The 24,286-nt window shown below is 36.6% G+C and overlaps 1 protein-coding gene across 6 annotated transcripts in view; it reads right to left on the bottom strand.

Annotated features, from left to right (window-relative positions):
* OTOG (otogelin) overlaps nucleotides 1–24,286 on the bottom strand; it is a 149,958-nt gene that overhangs the window by 70,426 nt on the left and 55,246 nt on the right. For 5 of the 6 annotated variants that reach the window (XM_021401757.1, XM_021401758.1, XM_021401759.1 and 2 more), the window contains exons 34-44: nucleotides 16,176–16,287; nucleotides 15,205–15,284; nucleotides 11,272–14,792; nucleotides 10,442–10,610; nucleotides 9,375–9,511; nucleotides 8,414–8,503; nucleotides 7,853–8,036; nucleotides 4,870–5,090; nucleotides 3,312–3,450; nucleotides 1,077–1,271; nucleotides 12–224 (exon numbers count right to left, since the gene is read on the bottom strand). In XM_021401757.1, the coding sequence (XP_021257432.1) occupies nucleotides 12–224; nucleotides 1,077–1,271; nucleotides 3,312–3,450; nucleotides 4,870–5,090; nucleotides 7,853–8,036; nucleotides 8,414–8,503; nucleotides 9,375–9,511; nucleotides 10,442–10,610; nucleotides 11,272–14,792; nucleotides 15,205–15,284; nucleotides 16,176–16,287 (5,061 nt within the window). Of the gene's footprint in view, nucleotides 1–11; nucleotides 225–1,076; nucleotides 1,272–3,311; nucleotides 3,451–4,869; nucleotides 5,091–7,852; nucleotides 8,037–8,413; nucleotides 8,504–9,374; nucleotides 9,512–10,441; nucleotides 10,611–11,271; nucleotides 14,793–15,204; nucleotides 15,285–16,175; nucleotides 16,288–24,286 lie in introns of those variants that run through there. The other variant, XM_021401763.1, reaches the window with a different exon arrangement.

Genomic DNA, 24,286 nt, shown 5'->3' with positions numbered 1-24,286 from the left:
AGAACACTTACTACAGATCTTCTGAGGACAACATGTCTGATCACCAGGAACAAGCAAGACCACTTCTGCAAATCGCTGACAGTCAAAATTGTGAATATCTGAACAGTTGTACTCCACTGGAATAATAGTCTCGCTGTCAACACATTTTTCCATGCAGCATCCACTCGAAGATGTTTTCCAGATGTCACCTACTGCATGAGGTGCTCCTGAGCTGTCAGTACAAGCTAGACAATGAGGACAACAGAAGATTTAAGTAATTCCTTTTTATTTCCAATTTTGACCACCGTTTTCTTCCACAGCGGGTGTGGAGAGCTTTTAAGGCATCACATATTACCCCACAAAAACATTAAAGAGGAGACAGTCTGAGACCGAGTTTGTATAGGAAGGCAAGGCAGTCAATGCCCTACTGAGGATCAGGGCCTACATTTTGCTTTGTGCCTACAATGCAAAGCTAGGTACTTAAGATTCCAATCCAATCCTTTATTTTTAAAGCTGTAATCTGATCTGAAAAGAACTTGCTTTTGCATTTCACGCATGATAAAACTATTATTAATTTACAGTGCTTTATGTAATTTTTATTTATAATAAATGGCATCTTTAAGATTTGTGTTGAGTGTCAAGTATTTGTCCACAGTATGTTGTCTTCAAGCAGAATTGTAATGAGAATAAATATAAATGATGACAAAAAGAACATAGGACATAAATAATTCAAAACATACAATTAACTGTTGCAAAGTATTTAATTGCCATTTAATATCAATAGTTAGACTCCTTGACAAAGGGCTAGGTGAAAAGGGGGGCTAAAACTAACATACTTCAAATAATGGAGTGCATAAGCAAAACCTACCATTTTGAAGAGCATCTGTCAGCTGAGAGAAGTGAGCAAAGTGATATGTCACAAGGATGCTTACTGCTACCTCACTTGTAAATCTAATATTTACTGAAACTCCCAAGTCCTCAACTGAAAAATATGTGCAATACCTACACAACATCAGGCCAGGCCTGAATTTATTAACAATAAGGAACCTGACCACCAGCTTGTAGATAACGAAGAAGAAAATCACACCAAAACATACCACATTTTTCTTCAGGAATACAAACAGCAGTGTGAGCTCGGTGAAGGATGGTCCCTTCAGCACAGACACAGCCTTCTGTCAACACCAAGCAGGTGTCTGAATCCAGAGCAGCAACTTCGTTATTCTGACAACTATCTGCAACCTCACAGGCAGCTATACATGCCTGATAGGAGAAGTTTTCAGAACAGGCAAAGGCTAGAAAGGAAAGAAATCACTCGTCTGAAGATGTAATCACATAAGAGTGTACTACCTAAAGGAAGACACTGTTGTCTCCTTGTCCACTTGTGATGTTTGCCAATTCAATAGGATCTGCCAACCTAAAACACTGATACAGACCTTCTGCATGACAAATTCAACCATAAGAAAATTTTTCAAGCACTTCCACTTCATTTTTATTAGGCTTTGGTTTCCTTTATGGTAGTAGAAATATTAAACCATGCCACAGTGTTGACACAAAGTAATCTACACTTCAAAAACATTTGCAAATGCCAAACAGATTGGTAGCAGTGTTTTTAATCATTCAAAGTACTTTGCAGTGGATAAAGAAAACAGTGATTACTAAAGGACAAAGCCTAGTCTGTTACAGAAAAGATAGATGTAAAGTCCAGTTTAGCATTGTTTTATCTGGAATAATAAAGTATGGAATGAATTCATTATTGTATTTAGCAGATATCCACATAAATTAGTCTCATGGATGAGGTATGTTATTTTAATGTCAATAAACAGAACTAAATTTAACATTCATTATGATTTTAATGTAAATTCTTTGGTGTCTAATGGGTACATGTCAGAATAACTTTTGCTGTTGAGAACTTACTATGATACTTCATTGCTTCAAAATAGTGTTTAAATGCCAGTTGCATACAAGCTACATAAATATGACAAAAAGAAAATGACTACAAATGCCAACAGTATGGTTCTGTGAGCAGCCAATAGGATCCTTATCTTGTATGGATACGTAAGTCACCCAGTAACACAATCTGGATGGTAATGAGATGACGTTCAATTCACATAGGAGACTATCTGTTCAAGAGTAAAGAAGGTTCCAGTTTAGATATTAAAGTGGAGGTCAGTTCTGTTCAGCTCCTCCCTGCTGGAAATGGCCATAATGCCTTACAGGAAATTCTTAGTACAACCCTGTAAATAGAGAAGCTTGGGCTTTTAAAAATCCGTCCACATCATGTCAATGCACAGTGATCACAAAATCCAGATGTGACTTCATGGCTCTTCCTCGTATGCATGCACCACCAGAGGTCACTGTGGTATAAAAATAAGAGAGTATGCATCCCCTCACAGTGGGTGCACTACTTATCTGTATATACAGATATATTTTGTAAGGTCGCTTTTTAAAGAGGTGTTTGCTAATAAATCCAGACAAACTAAAGAGTTTTTTGTTTTGTTTTTTAAATCTGACCATTTTTAAGTGTTAGACTCCATGACTACTGGTTTAACTTGCAGCTCATTATGACATGTCCACATGAAGCCTGTACACAGGTATTCACCTGAAAACCCTTTAAACAAGGCAGCTCTGAGGATTACTGTGCACAATCAGTTGTGTAATTTCTGGTGATTGCAGATGATCAAAAGGTTGTTCCCTTTCCTAGTACTGAAACTTCAGACCTCTCTGTTATCACTGGACTTTTCCTAGGGAATCACTGACAACTATAGATTCCATTTGGCCTTTGGGAAATGGATTCTGACAAGATCCTCAAGCTCTTAGGGTTTTACTCCCTACTTTCTGTTTAATCACAAAAGTTCCAGATTACTATAATGCTTTCTCCAGTCAAGAAACAGCTTTCTGGAGTAGCATCAAACAGACTCAAAGTGCCAATTCAAAGCACCCATGAAGTTTCTGTGGCTTCCTCCTTTTCACAAGCAATTATCTTGTGTTTTGGCTTTATTAATGAAAAGTGGATAGGAGAAATGAACACTGTATTGCACGGGAGAGGATTCAGTTTCCACATTTAAATATATTACAAGTCAGAGGTAGGCCCCTAAGCAAGTCTCTTCAGCTTAACTTTTCCATGTGTGAAATGGACGTAATGAGCACGATTCCTTCTACGTGCTACTTTGGATTATATGATAAAAGCTGCTGAATTTATAATCTCAATAATAACTTCCAAAGTATCTGAGAGCTCAAGGAGCACAGATATTTTCAACTTACGCTAACTCTTATTACTAGGTAGGTTTTGTCTCAGCAAACACTACGAGTACACATATATGCAGAATACTTACGGCAGTAATCGTTGCTCCTCCATTCTATACAAATATTAAATTTGTTGCACATCGCCACATAGGCAGCTAGTGAGACGCATGGGTTTTGAATGTACTCAGTATCTTGAACCCAGATATCACAGAATATCTCAGGTGGAACCTAAAAAGGAGGAAATGAAAAACGTACCTTAATAAAGACCCAGGTGTGTAGCAAAAAGATTGACCTTTTAGAATATCAGCTGCAAACAACAAAGTAAAAAGTTCTTGGCTGACAGTAAAAAAGAGATCACTAGCCATAATTGGTCTACAAAGAGATCCTACTGGTATTTAAATGTAAGGCTTCCTGAACATGAAAAAAAAAAAGCGAGACATCCTCATACTCCTGCTTCACCTATTATAAATGCAAAGGCAACAGCCTATATAAATTTTCCAGCAGAGGACACGATTACTCACTGCGCTTTGTTCTTCCTTCCTCTATGCTTTTGTCTGGTTTTGGCCTCCTGTTCATCAAACTCAGCAATACACAAAAGTTGAAACAGTAAATGTACTAATACGAGCATAAATAAATATTTTGTTTAAGTTTCCTATAAAAGGTCTGTTCTACCCTCTCTCCACGCTAAGCTGGAGTTCCTGCTCTTGTCATGGTTTTATGATTTTCGGTTATTGGTACTCCACGTCATAACATCATGTAGTGAATGTACCTGGTTCTCAGAAGAGAAGGACTACTACATTCCCCACAGTACTTTGCTCCTCTGTTACCATTTTCCAGCCGGAGGGAAAAGATAAAAGCTCGCAGTATAAAAGCTTGCAGATTACGAGACCTCGTCCCTTTTTCCGCTGTCTCTCGTCTTGGCAGCACCTCGCTCTCCAGCCGTCTTATCGTCGGTAGTAGAGTAAGGCCTACCTTGATTTTGGGACATTCTCTCCCTCTGTATTGGATTTATCAGCTTAAATTGTAATTATATTGTATTATAGTGTGTTGTTTTGCATTCCAATATCTTATTTAGTAAATTAGTTTGTTTCTCCTCAGATTGTTGCCGCTGTTCTTTGCTCTCAGGGCCATCTCCTTACCCTTTTTTCCCTTTTCCCGGGGTGTGGGCCCATGGGTCCCCCATCCCCTTCATCACGGGACCGGGCTGAACGCCCGTAAACCGCTGACAGCTCTCTACAGCCTTTGAGAATTCAGGGCCTTACATTATCTAATGTGATTTGGAATTTGATAAATTACCGAACATTTAAGTAAGAACTAAATACTAAAATTACTTTATTTTACTTTGCTGTACATCCTATTGATCCAATTGAATTTTCTAGGACTGGTTTATAAATTAGATGCTACTACCAAAACTAAAAGAGATTTATTAGGAATTCTGAAATTGTCAGCTGCTTATTGCAACTCTCCTATCAAGCTGCTGCGCTCTTCAATTTTTTTTATCCTACAACCGTAGATACAGAAAAGTATATATCTCTTTCCACAGATGTGGCTACACATAGTTCCACATTAATTAAATTATCAAGTATACAAGAGTATATCAGAACTGCATCTCTCCCGAAACGTAAGCTTCCAAAATAGTTAACATACATAAGGATGACAGCTGCTGAAGGTCTGGTTCAACACCAGTCTTAAGCACTCTGAGCAGTCCATGACTGAACAATTAGTTTCCTGATGCCTGTCTTCTCCAACATACTTTAATGTGTCTGGCACTTGCCAGCTGTCTATAAATGGTGATGGAGCATCACTTTTGCTTAACACTGTCCTGTTGGGTAGCATCAGGTCATTGTCCAAGTTTCTATCACAAAAACCTATGTATTAACAGAAGAAAAAAGTAGGTTAACACTGCACAGTTCGTGTTTATTCTGAAGTATGTTTGAAGTACCTTATTCAAAAAGAAAATTGCTTTAAGAAACTTACAATAAGTAAGGATCTTTCAAAAAATGTACACAACACGATAGTATCATGAACCACTACAGATGTGGAAAGTCTGGTAGGATCAAAATACACAAACAGTACACAAATGACACAAAGTGAAAGTGAAGATACATCTGTGAATTACACATGCATGAAACAAGATCCATCACATGTCAGAGTGGTTCAGAGATCCCAGCAATGGCATGCAACCTTCACCACTCAGTTGCATGAGCATGAAAAAAAATATTTAAAAAAGACAAAAGAAGGTTACAAAGCACAACCATGTATAGCAACAAATGAAAAATGTTATCAGAAAAGGCAATTCTCATTAAATGCCATAAGATGCCTGTCTGATACAGTAATTTAAAAATTTAAAACCCTTTTTCTCTTATGCTTCTGGGCAGTGTTGTGCATCCATTTATTGGGGTAAGAGCTAACTTAAAAGTGTAACTTTTGTTACTTCCAGGCTAACATTTATATTAGCGTGTAACAGGAAGAAAGCAATCTTTTCTGTATTTGATTCACACAAGGCAGCAACACATTTTGTTTTTGTTTAAATTAAGGTAGTTGGCAATTTCAAAACTCTGTGGAATGAAGGAAGCATCTTAACACACCAAGAGAGATTTGGTCGACACAGAACATCCAAGTATTACAACAGTATCTTACAGAAAGTCCTGTAAGAGCCAGTATTCCCACAAAAAATAGAATGACATATCAGTCTCCCATTCTTCCTTCCTCATCTCAATTACTGTTATTTTTGTACTGGACTTCTAGAAAGAATTCTTCCGATGTTTCCACAGACTTTCACAGTAATTCTAAAGATATCCGTTCAATAATTATAGGTAGATTAGGTCTGCTTGAGCATTTTGCATTATAAGCAAGCCACCTACAATCAGGGAGAGCAACAATTCTGAGAGTAAAACAGCTTTTGAAGCTGTAAGTATTAATCAACCAAAAACGTTTCTGCTTGAACGCTGTGAGCCTACTCAACACAAAGAGAAATTACTTGGCTTAAAGGGACTGCTACCATGTCTGACTTATCTTTTTCCACCTATCTTGTACATTGACAAGATTTAACAGCAAAACTAAAGTTTCACATTTGGCTTGTCTGGATCTGGCTGCACCTACAACACTGGCACACTTGCACTCTGTTCCACCGGTGCTGCTATAGAGAAATCCATGATCCCTCATCTCCCACATCAGCTCTTCACCAATTGCCATCTTTGCCTGATCCAGTCACTGTAAAATACATTGCTGTCAGAAAAAGACCCTTCCAAGGGATACTTGATGCTACAAAACTGTAACAGTGGCTTCATTTCTATGAAGCTCAGAAATTGGGTTCTATGAATACTGCAACCTAAAGACATTCTGAGAAAGCTCAAATACAAGAAGCAGGCTAACACAGCGAGCACAAGAGCTCTGGATAGACTAATTCACCCTGAAAAGGTGCAGAGCAACCAGCTCGTTTAAAGTAGGTTCTGGTGAGTCCCAGTGGACAGCAGTGTGTAGACAGATTTATGCAGAGAATCCTAATTAGAGATGAATACCAGAAAAAAAAAAAGCATATTCTCTGAAGAAGCCAGAGAGGTGTGTTCTCATCTTCTTAATAGGCCATATATACCAGGAACGTAATGTCTCTAATTCTCCCTATTACAATAATCAAATAGATAAAGGCAAAAGAGACTTTCAAGGATAGCTTGAATCAGGCCTACTGAAAAATAGTATCTTTACGTTCTTGTTTCTGTTTGATCTCATTACAATTAGCCACAAAGAATAAGAATGATGTTTAAAAAGACTGGAGCAATTACAGATAATAATCCAATTTCAAAATGGCAATAAATAGAAGCTCTCTTCCTTTACAAGAAGCACATTACTGTCTGCAGGACTTGGAACTCAACTGAGCTATCACTGGTATTTGATACTGAGCAACAGGCATTTGCCCTTTCTGAAACTGGCAAGATTTCCACTGTAATTATGAACTCTGTAACCTTGTTTTCCAGCTACAAATTACAGCAGATAAATTTACAGATTCAGGTGTCACAGTAAAGATTTAGAACAACGGAAAAACATGCTTACAAAGGCTACTCCTCTGTTAGGTTATTCAAGTTCGTGGTTTTTAAAGAGAAAGTAACTACACGAAAAAATTCAGCAGACCTAAGAGAGTGCAGCATTAGGGTAATTTAACCCATTACTACTACAAAAATTCCCTCTAAACTATTTCTTCTAACAGATAAACTAAAATAGCTTCTCTCAAGTTAACAGTTCCTGTGAATTCTGACCTTTAGATACTGAAAATAGCACATATCACTTCCTATCAGATGGATAGCAAACACTAAATCTGTAAATGACCTTATTTGACATTACAGATTTATGCTTGACTTATTTGGGTTTGGTTACAGCAATCACGCTAGTAATTTAAATAGGCTACAGTTAAAAGCAAAACTGTCATTAAAAAGCAATTACACCGATAGGTATCAAAGCTTTATGTCAACAACTAACAAAATTATTAATCATTTCATGTTAATGTTACCTAAAAAATTTGCAGTGACCTACAATTACTCTTTTAAGCAATATCCAGCAAAAGATACAGTTAGGAAAATGTGCCTTCCCAACAAAGCATCTGAATGTCTTTAATTTTGCAGTTCTCCATACTTACCGCATAGTCCCAAAGCTTTTGGTTCTCTGGTAGTGTTAAACTCTATAATCATCACACCTGTGTTGTGAAACCACTGAATTTTGATTTTTGTTGGGGTCTCAACTGCATACTTGAAACCTGAATCCTCTACTTTGTATCCATATTTTCTAACAGTAGGCCAAGCAAATCTTGAATTTACTGTTATCTAAAATACAGAGAAGATTTTAAATGTCAGGCACCAAATGCTGCAGAAGAAGAACTACGATTGGACTTTCAACACCTTAGAAATCTAACTCATAACTAATTTCTAAAGAGGTCAGGCTCCACAAAGATATCAAGGCATTAAAGGGACCAGTGGTCATTTTAAATGCCTTGCTTTGACTTACCTAATAAATGGTCCTTTTATTATTATTTAACTCTAAATTCACAAGCAGTTTACTGAATCTAAAATCCTAACAATGAAATATATTTCCTAGGGTGTCCTACTCCAATTTTCAGTATACACATGACAAGGCAGCTGATGATTACAGAAGTAAGATGCTATCTAAATGGCAGAGGAAAATAAAGCCTCAAAATACTCACTTTTCTACTTAAACGATCGATAATAATTTGGTTTGATACATATGTTAAATTCAGCATTGCCAGGCACAAGGAAGTTGAGTTTGAATTATTCTGTGGAGAAAGCAAAAATATATTAACCATAGTTATAACATATAAAAATTTATACATTTGTAAATGTTCACGACCAATTAACTCTTCACAACATAAAGCCAATCTCTAGCATCCATTAGGCAGGATATTCTATAATTGCTTCTTGTAGGGTTTCTCTCCTTCCTCTCTGAAATAGCAACTTCTTGTCCCTGTCTGAAACTTGGAATGTACAAAGTGGTCTAATTTAGTCTAACAATACTACATTTTATTAGAGCTCTCAAGATTGGTGATTCCAGTAAATTTCTCCATATGAAAGTATAGAAAAGTGGTGTATTTAAATACATTGCTAGGCTGTGCTAGCCTTAAAACAAATTTAGAGTTGAATGAAAATAGGGAATTCAGGTGTGTTAATCCTCACTCTGCAAGGCATAGACTGACAAAATGCAAAGAGAGCAAATCCAGCTTTAGAAAGTTCTTTCAAGTTCTATGTATATCCTCTTCAGTGCTGTAAAAGTTAAGTAAACCTAGATACACAAAAAATAGCACTCTACACCAGTATTTTTTACGTGATGGTACTAACAAAAGTGATTAATAAACATCACTCACTTTGTCTCTCCCAACATTGTCTATTTTACACATAAAGTAATACGGATCTGCCTCCCACCTTTCAGCTGCTTCAGAAGAAACCATACCCAACTCTTAAATGCTGAGAAGTAAAAGTACAATTCATAGATATTACATAGGAGTGAATAATTTGCCACAGTTACATACTAGTATTACAACTTTTTATTGAGAAGGATGTACATTAGAGGAATATATACGTAACTAATTCCCAAGATGCATCTTATTAGCAGTACTGAACATCCTTTGTTAGCTAATAAACGTTAATTACCATTCTACAGTCAAGGACGTGGATGGTTATAGTTTCATCTTGAGTTTGACTAACAATGTATGACGCTTCTTTGAATAAAGCCAAATGATTTCCATCATATGTTATAATGCTCAGATCAGAGAAAATTGTGCAACGACCTAAGGAAAAAAGATAAAAAATTATTTGCTCACTTATTTTAGAGTTTCTGAATATATCACAAAATGTGAAGATAAAACAGTGAAGTACATAAGACTAACTTCTTTGCTGGACAGTTTCAGATATTCAGCACATTTTCAGCTGTACTTTACTGCTATTGCATCTCTATAAATGGACAGCACAGTCAAATCCTGCATAGTCCAATGGGACAATCACAGTGCTCTGCTATCAGTTATTTTCCTACAATTCTTAGCAGCATAAATTTATAACTTTTACAAACACTAAGCCAGCAAAAACACAGATGACAGTGGATCATGCCAGATCCTTAGTTTCTCTCCAGTCTTGTTCCTAAGGAGGGAGATCTTGTTTCAAGTTCTATTCTTTCCAGTCTTACTGCTATGTTTCAGAGACTGGAGTCCATAAATGGAAATTTGCATTGCTTACCTCTGCACCCCTATTTTGCCATTATGGACAAAATTTAATTTTCTTTAAGGTTAGGATTCATGCTGCCTAATTCTACGTAATTGCAAGGAGTGACTACAGTACAGTTATGCTTCTAGAGCCCATGAATTGCTAACAATTAACTTCACATCCTGAAGTAGATATAAGATATCCCGTAAGATCCACTGGCTACCATCCGCTGTGTCTCATCTGATTAAACAGAAGACAGGTCTAAGTCAGACCTAGACAAGTCAGCTGATGATACCTGAAGCTAGTTAAGATATTTATGCTACATTAAAGGAGTGTTTTTATTTCACTTAACTGTACGCAGAACTAGAATTATAAATTGAATTAGACAACAAATAATCTGCACAATATGGATCTTCCTTCTCTTCACCATAGTTATAGGAGCATTAGTTCTTTGCCTTCTTACACATGCATTAAATTGTTACCCAAATTCACTTCGAAAGCACCACATAATCAAAACTTACATGTACATTCCCACTTTGGGCAGCATTTGTCCCCATTTATTTGAGCAGCATATCCTAAAACTCCACAGCTAGGTTGAGTTGCACTGTATGGGCAGTTCTGCGACTTATTAACTTGCATCAGTTGTCCATCCAAACAAAGGTATTTTATGCACTCATTCTCTGTGACTGGCTACATCATATTTAAAAGACACAAGTAATATCACAATAATGCACAGTATTTGCTCAAAAAAGAGGCTCACATTCTTCAGGCACTGAATACTTATGAATCCCCATAACAACAAAGGTGGAAAAATTAAGCAAAGAGCATCTTTGAAAATCAGACCCTTCTGAGGATAGATTAAATTTCTGTCCTGATATAAAGTGCAGAGCATTTATTTGTTTGTTTATTTACTGTTAATTAAAAGAATTTGAGAAGAAAGAGTACGAAATGATAAGTAGGAAAAGTAACATGGATCCGTGGGCAGGAAGGCTACACGACAAAAAAATACCAACTACATGAACTACATGAAGCATTGCATTTTGCAAAAAAAAAAAAACAAAAAAACAAAAAACCAAAAAACAAAAAACAAAAACAAATTCCTGTAACAGTCACACTCAGAAAACCGAGGTCCAAAACACAGTGAATTATAACCCTTATGAAAACCATTATACACAATTGAAATCATTCAGACTTACAGATATAACTGGGAAAATAACAAATGGACCTACTTAATACAGATACTTTAAATCCTAAAGATCAAAATACATCTCACAAATAATGGTTCTATCAGCATGATAAAGTAACCTAGATTTATTCAAAACCGAACATAAATACTTGTAACGTTACTCACTGCACAAGTTTGGAGAGTTGCTGTTTCTGTAGGCAGCACAGAAACCGGTTGTGTGACTCCTGGCATGGCTTCAGCTGTTGCCAATCCATCAGGAATTGTTGTAGGCAAACCATAAAGTGATTTGGTAGATAAATAGGCAAAGGAGGAATCTGATGGAGCTGTTGTATCATTTGGATGATCAGGTATCATTAATAGCGAACTCACCAAAGGTGTTTGTACCTCAGATGTTATTCCATGTTTGGAAGTTTGAGTGGCTAATGATGCTCCAGCTATAGAAGAAAAAGGTTTTGTTTCAGAGGATGAACGTATGGTGAATGGTATCAACACACTTACATTAGAAGGAGATGCAGTTGTGTTTGTGAAATATGGAGAATAAAATTTCTGAGGTATTTCTGATGGAATGGTAACACCTTGAGCATGGACAGGTTGGACATCCAACTCTTCAGATTTTTCTGTATCAGGGAACATAAGTTCTTTTGATTTTGAAGTAACAGAAAAATAGGTGGGTTTCACCAAGGTTGTAATGGATTTTGTTACAGTTTCTGTTTTGTCTGAAGTTGCTGAGAGAGCAGTAGTGCTGTGCCCTGTACCTCTTATTGTTGAAGAGGCTGAAGCTACATGTGACGAATGGGCTATAGCTGAAAGTGCTGTAGTTGCTAGAAAAGCGTAACTGTAGGCTGAGGTCGAAAGTGTGACTTGCTTTGGCAACGCGGCAGTTTTCTCAGTAGTAGTTTTAACCGTTGATGTGGATGCTGTTGAAATCACAGGTGTTAAAAAGGTACCTATGGATGGCTCACTTTCCATCAAGATGGGAATTCCTGTTGTTTCAGGTGTTTGACTGGAAACAAGTGATTCAGTAACTTGGGCCTGCCATGTGGACTTTAGACCAGTATCTGCCTTCTGTGTGGAAAAAGAAGGAAAGGCATCTTTTTGAATTGTTGCTAAAGAAGAGGAAGTTGCAAGTAATTCTTGTGAGGAAGGGAGAATACTGGTTCCAAAAGTAAAGTCAGCTGATTTTCTAGCTGGGACTGTAGACTGCAAAACAGTAGTTCTTGGTACATACGGCTGTGTAAGTGAATCAGTTAGAATCAACTCTTTTTCAGTTGGCAAAATAACTTGTGTAGGATCTAATGAGATAGGTAATATATTTGAATGAATGCCTTTAGGTAGTGAGGTAGTTAAGGAGGACGAGAAAGTTGATTCTGCTGTAGCATCAGTTGTGCTTAATAGAATTTGTGGCTGATCAGTGGGTTTTGTTAGAGTTTCTTCAGGATGCTGGTAAACTGAGATACTGCTTTGGCTTGTCAAGGAAGGCTCAGAAGTCTGATGAGCAAGTTCCATTGCCATCTTAGTAGAAAGATGTGGTACAGTCACAGCCTTTGTGGTCTGTGCTGGAACTGTATCTCCTGAAGATGGAGTAAAAGATGTCTGAGCTGTAGCAGTAGTAGGTTTTACCATATCTGCTATAGTTTCAACTGCATACTTCGATGCCATAGGAACTATTTTAGTTTCTACAACGGGATATTTAGGTGTGGTTATTACTCTCAGTATTGTTTGTGATACAGAAGGTGAAGAAACTGATTGATCTGCTAGATGTTGAGAGGTAGAGAAAGCGTGAGAAGATTTTGTAACTGGAAGTACAGCAGGAGATATATGCACAGGACTGAGAGCTGTCACTGATGCTTCTTTACCATATATGGATGGTGAAGGAAGAGAAATATTTAAAGAGATGAGAGAGCTTGATGGTGAAGAAGGGAAAACAGATGGCTTTGTAGTGGAGATGCTAGTAATTCTTTCCTCTTCTGATTCATCAGGCCGTGTTGGTAACAAGGTGGTTTCAGATGCACTAAGGAGAGTATGCGGAGATCCAGTGAAGGACATTGTTTGAGCTGATTCTTTTTTTGTAGATATGGAAGGAACTGTAGCAGTTTCTTTTGATGAGATAAAGGTTTTCATTGCTGATGTGGCAATGCTACCTGAATACGATAAAGTGCTTTTCTTCATTGTACTTAAAACCAGAGGTGACTTGTAATCAGTAACTGTTTTTCCAGTTGATTTTGCTCCTAATTCAGAAGGTGATGTTATTCTAGAAGTTACCTCAACAGACAAAGGTGGCACTCCAGTAGTCTCAGGCAAAACAGGGTATTTAGTGTATAATGTAGTCAAGAACGCTGTTGAATTTAGAACTATGTATGATGGATACGCTGTAGTTGACACAGTCTTAAATGTTTTTCTTAATTCAGCTAAAGCTGGAGAAGCAGGAGTAGGAACAGACACTGAAGGTCTTTCTGTAGAAAGACTGATGGATTTTTCAACTGTAGAATGAGGATGCAGTGAATATGGAAGGAAAGGGGAGCTAGATGCATGCTCCACATGAGATGGTGTTTTGGGAGTTTCTTTTTCTTGAGTTGTAAATGGTAACAAAGTTGTTTCCAATGATCTCTCTTGAGTTTGCAGGGTTGTCTTTGGTCCTAGAGTTGTAGCGGAAGGTACCCCCATGCTATCTGTCAGGTGATGAACCTTTTCAATGGGAGGTTCTGTAACTGTCTTTGCTAATGATACAGGGAGTATGGATGCTGGTGAAAATATAGTCTTAGTGCTTTGTTCAGTTAAAACAACTGCTGCTTTTGTTGTTTCTGAAGATGCTGGTTTTAGCGCAGACAAAGTAGTGAGCACAGGAGAAAATGATGTTACTGTAACATTAGCTACTGTGGTAGAAGACTGTTCTATGCTTGTTTTTGTCATTTCTGAAGTTGATGTTAAGTTTGCTGATGATGTATATGAAGGCACACCCAGAAGTGGTAACGTGGAATACTGGGGCTGATATGCAGTAGTTTTTTCTGTTCTTGATTCAAACGAAGAGGGTGTAAATGTTGTAAGTCCTTCTAGTTTCACTTGTGCTTCCTTTGTGGGAAGTGTCAGTGTGGCTATTTCCAATATTTCCATTATTTTCGTTTTGACTGGCAATTCCGTTGTTTTAAATGTAATTGGTGTCCCAGTAGAAATAAAAGTAGAAACTGGTTTGCCTTCTAATTCTGGGCTTCTAGTCACTGCATGTGTAGCAGTTATTACCAGAGGTTCTGTAGCCCTCAAAAGCTTAGTGGAATCACTACTGATCGCTTGTATTTTTGTGGAGGTTTCTGAAGTGATGGGAGATGGAAACAACAGAGAAATGTCTACAAGGGAAGACAAGCTTACATTAGATTTCGCTGTCCCAGGCATTGTTATAGTTCTCCTCTCAGCTGATGTAATTTCTCTTGGCTGTGAAGAAACGTATGATGATAAAGTCATTGCTGGAAGCGTTCTATTAGATGTTATAGCTGAAAATTTAGTTTCCTCTGTAGTCGCAGTGAGTTTCAATTTTGAAGCAAGTGTTGTTTCCGTGTCCTTTGCTTCAGGTAAGGGAAATGAAGTTACCACTTTACTGATGGCTGCCAAAGTCGTACTGAATGTTAAGTGGGAAACCGCTGGTGTTTGAATGCTGGGTGGCAAAGGTGAAGTACTATCTGCAGGTTCAATGCCTGAAATCAGACACAAACAGTAATCTGGCATTCACAGATAAATTAGAGACAAAGCTAGTGAAGGTAGAAAGAGTATGTAACAATTCATATAGCTGTGATCTTTTCAACTGCCTTAAAACTTCTAAAATGCAGAGATAAATTCAAAAATAAATTCATTCAATAATTTGCTTCCCATTTCATGTTACTGAAATGTTTTATGAAGAATATCTTTTAATGTAAAATATCTTAGATTTCTGAAGCATTAAACTATTTTAATTAAATTGCATGTTCAGTGAAACCTCAAGATTTGCATAACTAAGGTCAGAGTTATACCAATTTAAGCACCCATATTTAAAAGTTTGACTAAAATATCACCTCAGACATTAATAAGCTAAATATATCATACATAATATACACAATTTTTCAAACATACAGTCTTCAAAATACACGCATCTTTGAGTGACTTCGTCCAGCAACATATTGAGAGGACATGCAGGGATGCATCCTTCCACTCTGAAAGAAAAGCAGTATCAATTAGGTGAACGGTATCTTCTGGATCAAGCAATTCATTTTAGGCAAACGCTCTTTATCTATGAAGTCTTTTTTTAGTAGACATCCTTGCTCTATCTGAATCTCATCACCTCAGTGTACTCCTTCAAAATATCATTGATAAGGCTTACATTCTCACAGATCAAAGCTAAAGCATGAACTCTGCAATTAGCCTGTGAAATGAAATTTCACACTGTAAACACTATCACTTAAGAAATGCCAAACCTTTTTTGCATGCCGAAGTACAAATGTCACTTTTACAAGGCTTAGTACAATTCTCAGTCCTGCACAGAGTACATTAAAGGGAAAAGGCAAGGAGAGGTGTAGCTGTTGCAACACCATAATTGAGCATGGTGAGACACTGGAACAGGTTTCTCAGAATAGCTGAGGATTTTCCATCCCTTGAAGCATTCAAGGCCAGTGGATGGGGCTCTAGGCAACCTGATTTCGTAGGAAGTATCCCTTTCTAGTTGTTGTGGAGTTGAAGCTAGATGATCTTTTTGGTCCCTTCCAATCCAAATCATTCCATGATTCTACCCTAACAAAAACATAGGGGCGCAACTATCTGAAACAAAGTTAACATCACTTCTTTTTACCAACTCCAGTCATTTTACAATTACAAATTCCAGTTTCCAAGTTACAAATACTTGTAGTTAATGACTCTGACAATCCTTACAACTGGTGTCTAGAAATTTCACTTCCAAGTAGCGGCTACAGCAGTTTCAATTCTTTCCTCCTTCACTCATCTTACAAATTAACACAGTGCTTCTGTACTGACCCCATGTCTGGTCACTCATATGCATATTATGCTATACATTACCCAAATTACATATTTCTCCATTTACAACAACTTACTTTGGTACTGTCTGACAGTTTTTTCCCAAAGGATCCCTGCATGTTTTGAAACAAGGGCTCGCACAGGCATCGTAATGCCATTCACATGCAGAACGTGATAGAAATTTTACGTCTGAAAAGCAACCAAAATCTGTTAATCTCATTAATTTCTAGAAACACACATGCATATCACTAAGAAGGATAGCTGAACTTAACTGCAGCTCTAGAATGCTTGCTGTTTCTACCAGCATTCTTTCCAAACAAAATTAGCAGTGGCATTTTTTCAAACTGTAAAGGTCTATTTAAAACAAAGAACAGCTTACTTTCATGCACAGCACAGTACAGAGTACTCTGCAGCCTGTTTTGCTCTTTGCAGTTATAAAACATGCCACTGAACTATTCACATTTACTGCATATTACAATCACTTGAAAATAAAGCCAGCTAAGTCAGAGCTGCTGTTCTTATGTTTTAAAAGTTATGTCAGCAATGAATCTGCATTTTTGGTTATTCGAACAAGATGAAAAATTAAGAGAGACTCAGAACAATTATTGCTATTACAATCAAAATTAAATGCACCAGTATCACACCAATGCACTTTCTAACACTGCGTATAATAAAAAGTTGTTTGCTCGGTGTGTAAAATCAGCTGATAAAGGATACATAACTTGTATGACGCAACTGCATTTCAAAAACCAAAACAAACAGATAACAAACCAAATAAAATAATCTGGTATGAGGTCTATTAAGGCTCTTTACAACATCTCTTAGCAGTTCATCTTTTCAGAAGCAGTATAAGAAAATTTCAGACTCAAAATTATTTGAGGTTTGAATTGTTTTCTTGAAATGCCTAACCGCTCCTACGATGATCAAAGTAACTCAGATATGGTCACATGCATAGTTCTGAAAAAATTAAAACTCATATTTCTCCAAACAAAATTCTTAAAAAAATAAACACCACAGCAAATTAAAAAAAATCAAACAAAAAACAACCCCCCCAAAAAAATCACATGCACCAACCCAAATTGCCTACAGAATAACTAAGCAGGCATATAGTGTTTACCGAAATGCTTCAAATCCAGATAACTGAAACTCAAAGTGCAAGTTCAGATAGAGGAAGAGTAAATCTTCAAAGGGAAAAGAAATGGAAGTAAGGATCAGCTATAGTTCTAATGCTTATTAATTTATTCAGTAACTTCACAGAATGAATGTAAAGATGAAAAATAAATGGAACCAGTTACATATTGAATATAAAACCTCAGAGAAGCAAATTTTCAGTAATCATATGGATAACATACATGGGTGTATACATTTGCGTGTTCATATGCATTATCATGTTTTCTTTTTCACTACAACCCTGTCCCATCTGTGCGCAGAATAGTTCCCATATCAATGCTAGATGCATAGCTAAGAGGCTTTTCTAAGTGCCTGTGAACTACGACAGCTCACTACAGCTCCCTCCTATAGCAGCCAAGGCAAGGCAGTGACAGTTACCTTCCGTCTGTACATAGAGAAGACCACCACCATGATATATAACAGAGTAGTAAGCCTGATTTTAGACCTATGTGGTTAAGAGTCTAAGAAGACTAACTGCACTTGAACAATGTTTATGTTTATGCCACACAGAAACAGAACTTTTGGTCGTCTTAAGTCCTTTTGCTTTTAAGTTTTGTGGATCTTTACTGAAGCAAAGAGGCTAGCTCTTTTACACCTTCCTGAAGACAGTCATCCTTTCTTGAAGATCCTAAGAAATTGTTTTTCCTGCAAATTTAGGACACCTGCACTCATGGGTAGTTACTTTTCTGCCATTATTAACCATAAATATCTACATTCTTAGTAAAAATAATTATCTTAAAACTGAAGTATAACTCAAACTCAGCCACCTACCTCCTTCATATAGCCAAAGAGTGTGTATGTTGCCATCTAGTGTTATCCTTTTAACAGTGGCATTCTATCCAAGGACGTAAATTGTCACCATTTTCAAAAACATGATTTTTCATGACAGTAACAAATGCATTCATATAATTACATTCCTATATAAAACTAAGTACACTTCACTGAATTAATCTTTGAACCCCTCTAGTGAAACTAACTTAAATTACATATATTTAATGGAGGAAGGGAATTATTTCTGTACACGTATGAGGGTTTTGCATTAACAGACAGGTCAGAGCGAAAAGGTTTACGGACGAACAAAGAGGATATATCACAAAAAGACAATGTATCTGAGATTTCTTGGAACAGGTCTTCGTCACCCTAATATGGACCAGCAATCACAGAATATTCTAGTGCAACCTAGGAAATCTCAATCATCAGCCTACTCTGTTAAGTACAGAGACAGACCCATAACTTCTAAATTTGTGCCATAAACCTCACCACTAATAATAACATTTTCAAACAAAGGCACAAGCTTTGTAGAGAGCCTGATGAAGAGTGTCAGTTTCTCAATTTAGCAGAAGAGTGATCTTGAATTAACATTTGTAATGTGGAATTGACATACTTTCTCTTACTCTTCAATAAGCTTAGACTTTTACGAAATGATTGCCACATTTCCCTCAAGCATTCCTGCAGATTAAGTTCGTGGAGTTTGCAGGTGTTGCATGCCTTGGGAGGAAATACAACTTGCACGTAATTTGTTGTTCATAAACACAACTTTCCATAAAGAACTAACAAAATCATGCTTTTCTGGAAATTTTGTCTCTGCATCTGCAGAACAAAGGACAGACAACAGATTAAAATCAGTCTGTAGATGCAAAGGAATTGAATATGACACGCCAAGCGGTATTTGTTTTTTTTTTTTTGTAGTGTGTAAACTGCATTCAAGAACAGCCCAGATCACCACAGCAAGATCTGAATATATTCTATGAATTGGTTTCCAGTGTTTCAAAAGTTTTCAGTACATCTCAGTAAATCCATCAGACATAGTGAAATAGATCATTAATATCAACTACGAGAAAATGCATAATGCTGTAAAGGCAAATTTCAGTTTAATCATTCAGCATATTTTAACTTTTCACTGTTGAAAGCATTACTTCTGAAATCCCTAAGCAGCTAAAGGACCAAGCTGATGAACTGTGGTAGCCACCATAAAAATAATAATACAAATAAAATTTAAAAAAGATATTTCTTGCTTGAAAAGTTTACACTAAATGGATACTTGGCAGAAGATGAAGGGGAATTTAAACAGGCACAGAACCTTGTTCTGATCTACAAATTCAAGACCAAGCCAAGAGAATAATAAAGTATTTCTAAACCTAGCTGACATAATAGATATTTTTGCCTCTTTTCATTATATTTGCACATAAATTATCATCTTAATACACACAATCATTAGGTTAAAGGGAAAAATGACAAAAATATGCTCTGAAGCCATTTAAATGTCCCTCTCCCTAAACTGAGGGCAATACACCTTGCTCTCTATTAATTTGAGACATTAACTTTCATGCCAGTCAGACCTAGAGTACTGCTATTCCAGATACAGAAAATACCACAGCTCAGTAACTGTGGATTTCACCAGTGTAATGGCATGAAGGCTTTATGCTACCCAGGAAGCTAATCAGCCACCTCCAACACATGCTTCCCATTTTTATAATACTTAAATTCCCCCACCAGCAAACAGTAACAGGAGCTTACTGTACTCTATTACAGTTCACTCACAACAAAAGAATGATACACAGTTTATAGATAATGAGTCAAGGTTCTTATATCAGGCACATGCTCCTCATAAGGATTTGTCATGTCATTTGGAAATAACCATGTGCATCCCAGTGAAGTCTATCAGCATTTGTCTTCCATTTGGTGACGTAGCAAATCCTTAATAAAATGGTGAAGTGTACCCTGGATGGCAATTATTCCACTCAATATGCCCGCACTTATTTTGTCTAACAGGAGCTAAACACATAAATGTGTTATGGCACTGTAGAAAGCTTTTGCATCAATACAAGTATACACTTTGCCAAAGACAATACATTAAAAGATACTTCCCAAACTATACATCATTTTCTCACTTCCTTGGGCATCAGAGAAGCATTTAGGATCTTCATTCCCTGTGGCTTTCAAATTTAGGTCTGAGGTAATAAGAACAGCAACTACTATCTAATGAAGAATTTTATTTTCCGTAACACCACAGTCTGTTAGCGATGTCGAGTTACAACAGCCCTGGCCACTTTTTTTGTGTGTTTTGACAATTCCAGCTGGTTCACAAGTCCATCCTGACATTTTTTATATTGCCTTGTACCCATAAGGACAACATTTGCCACTGTCAGAATTTTGATATATTTGCCATTTCTACTATACTGAAAAAATTTCAATTTACTTAAAAAAAAAAAGAGGGGAACCTAAAATTTGAACTCTAAAGGTTGTATTCAGAATAAAAGTTTTTTAAAAACATGAGAAAATAACATTTATACTTTCATTCTCATATGACACTTTTTTTTGTTTTTCTCAAAAGATATCAAATAATTTGGAAGGAAGAAATTCTGATTCAGAGTTACCTCTATTTATAACAGCAGCAAAACTCTGCTTAGTAACTCAGATTGCCTATCTCCTCAGCTACAAGTTTAGAAACATGAAATCCTATCTAGCCACTTAACACATACAAACTATCAACAAACTCTGCTCATGACTTTCAACTTTCTGCAATGAGAAATGTAAGGAAATGTCAAAGGAAAGAAGGAATTCTGTGCCTAGCAAAAGCATAACTGAAATCAAAATATAATTACCTACCTCTCAAATATTTAAGCTTTAGTTACTAGTATACTGTTAGGTGAAAATAATCCTGTTAAGGTAATTATCTAATCTCCTCCTATTTACTCACTCAAAAGCCAGGAGGTCAAATATTTGTGTTTGTGGTATACGTTAGAAACATGTTATAATTCCATGGGAACTCCAGTTCAATTCCAAGAGCTACGCAGATGATGTGTTAATGGACATACCTGGAATTTGCAGGTACAACAACAGTTGCTCAGCATTATCCAGTACCAAGTCCAGGTCATGATCTTTGGAAATGGCAAAGCATTTGAGCTCAAACTAAACTTAAAAGCAGTTCACTGTAATTAAAACAGGATATGTAAAAAAAAAATCCAATTCTATTGATAGAAATGGGTAAGACTAAGTTGAAGTTAAGCCAGTCAACTGTTATATATAAACCTGGCTTTGGATGGAAGAGGCTTTTGTTAAAAAAGTACATATATTTTCATTTCCAGTTTTGCGCAATTTCTGAATATTTCAGTTAAGCTGCAAATACTAAAAAGAATCAAAATGTCCTGTATCAAACACAAACATTGACAGATACCTCTGTGTGCAGTGTGCGTATACTTACTTACATCTTACAATTGTAATTTCTGTTGAAAATTCTCTGAGACAGGCCTTCATTTAAAGCAACTGCATTTCTAAAGCACATAGCTGACATCACTGAGAACTTTGCCACAGAATTCATACAGAGAAAGTCACATTTTTATAAAATTAGCCCACAGTGATATTAAAAAGATAAAGTGTGATGATCATTCTTTGAATGGTAAAAGTCAACCAGCTTGACCATGTGATTAAAAAAAGGTAAGGAAACGACAGGTATCTGCATAAAAAGATCACCAATTTCCTACTATCTCCTAATTTCCTCTAACAAATGATTTCATGTGTGAATTGACAGCTCTTACACGATGTTTCTGTCTCTGTTCTTCTGGCAGGACTAAGTGTATTCTTTCAACTGAATGCATAACAATCCATTGGTAGTAAAAAAAAATCCTGCATAGAACGTAAAATGCATTTTCTTGTGAAAATAAATATTTTCTTGTGAATATCCATAATCTAGATAGTCAAATTCAGTTATCAACTCAAACTCTCAAATGTTTGTGGGAAGAGAAAGGCAAACAAATGTAATCATAATAAAAACAACTCAATTTAAAAACTGAAGTGGCTATATCTGGAAAACATTTTCCAGTTTCAGCCCATCCTATCTGTGTAATTTATAGTCAAGCTATCTGAATGTGGCAATATTTATTGCTACGAAACTGAAAAAAGTGACTTGTCAGCTGAGTTTCAATGACAGTGTATCTATTGCTGTGATGGTCAGGTCATTTAAAATTCTTCCTTTTGAATGTGCGTCACAGAGCATGAAGAAGTCTCATGAGGAACTTTCTGGCCAAGGGGATTTACTGGGCCTATTATTCTGCCCCCGATATTTATCCTCTGATTCCAAAGGAATAGCTGTTCCTGGTTCAAGAGTTTCTGATCTAATATGCAAAGCATTTACAACAGTCAGCAGGAAACCCAATATGCTTTTGCCTGTGCACTCTGGAGCTGGTGTAACTTTTCCATTAACTAAAACAAATGCTGCTGTATTTTTAGACCATGTAATTACCCTACATCAGCAGGCTGGGCCTTGTGAACGTACACTGGAGAAAGATTCAAGCCCTGTGTTTCTCTGCTTATAAAATTCTGAAACCCAAGCCCTCGGATGTGGTGATTAATGAAATGCCTCTTGATCATTTGATCTGATCCCACTTGCTGAGGTGAATTGTTTTAGTTTTCCACTGACATTCCACAGGATTTTTTGCTATAATGACTGAATGGTAAAGACTTCACACTTGGAAAGATATACCACTCTGTGTTAATGGATGACCACTGAGAATTGGAACATGTTTTAACCTTCTTCATTCCTGTCCCAAAGATAAAAGGCTAAGGAGATATTTTTGTTATATCAAAAAAAAAGTTATTTGGTTTAAATGCTGTACGAATGTCCTAGTAACAGCCTCAGCTCTGTACTTCTGCTGTTCAGAAACCTCAACAGCTCTGCAATTACAAGCATTTGTCAAGAGACGACAGGCATTTGGCAGTGACAAAATCTGTCATTTTTTCAGAAGTTGGAGTGTGCCAGTCAACAGCTGCATTAGGCTGTCATCATAATGCACCACAAAACATGGGCAGATTCACAATGCAACCATTAACACTTTAATTCAATGTTTTGATAACAAGAAGCTCCACGAGGCATACAGTTGGCCTCTTCTGTCACAGAAGTCAGTGCTTGCTTCAGATTTGCCTGTGCCAAGAGATTCAAAATGATCACTATAAAACACAGCCAGGCAATGCTTCATGTGTTACAATATTTCATTTTTGTTCTTCATTTTTTTCTAAAGCAAAGTTTCGGCTTCAGAGAATGAAGAACTGATTTAAGAAAATTGTTTTCAACACTTCTGCTGTCCCAACAAATTAATTACCATTACATTTAAAGTTACAACAAAATAAAAAGCATTAGAACATAAAAATAATAAATAGTTGTGATGATTTGAGAATTTTACATACCAGTAAAAAGGCCAGTGGATCCAGCAATTAGTAGCTGATATCGAGGTTTATAAATAAAGTCATATAGATGCACTAGAAATATCTTATGTATCAACCCAAACTGACAATAAAGCAAATGATAGTTTCATGAACAATCTGCTTTGTTTTTGCTTTACAGGCCAATATAACTTCTTGTATCTCACTCTTAACACCACTTCACTTCAGCACATGGTTCTCAAGAGTTTAAGACCATGTTAGTCTTTACTAACCTAAAAATGGCAGTTTGATCAGTTATGGACTCCTACACGTATGGTACTATTCACCAGTTCTTATAGGAGCAACTTTGGGATCCATTTCACACAAAGGGTCCAAAGAATGCTGCCTACATTTCTCATCTTTAAACTTCAGTGGAATGCAGCTAGTGTTACAGGAATGGAAATCTCTCAAGAAGGTAGAAACTGAAAACTGAAAATTCTTTTAGTGGAAATCAGAGGGAAAGGAGAAAACATCATGCACAAACCTTACCTTTTAGACAAGTATTCAGTCTTTTTTTTTCCTGTTCCCTTTGTGAATTCATTATTCATCAGAAAATTTTCTGTTCCTTAAGAATTTCCTCTCAAACCACAAGGTAAGTATGGCCCAGAAACTTGGTATTCATCTATGAATATCCAAAACCATTGGCAAATACAGTGAAGTCTGTGGATATTTAATGGCTTGTGATAAGAAAACCATCATATCCTTACTACAGATTTTGAGCCTGAGTGTCACAAACAGATTAACAATAGCTCCCAGTTATGCTGGGGATAAATAAGTAATTTCATCACCTCTGAAAATACCAATAGTATTTGGCCTGTAT

This window comes from Numida meleagris, chromosome 6 (assembly GCF_002078875.1).
Source record: "Numida meleagris isolate 19003 breed g44 Domestic line chromosome 6, NumMel1.0, whole genome shotgun sequence".
In the NCBI taxonomy this organism is placed as follows: domain Eukaryota; kingdom Metazoa; phylum Chordata; class Aves; order Galliformes; family Numididae; genus Numida; species Numida meleagris.
The sequence above is the reverse complement of the archived record's forward strand: the minus strand, read 5'-3'. Positions and strand labels throughout refer to the sequence as shown.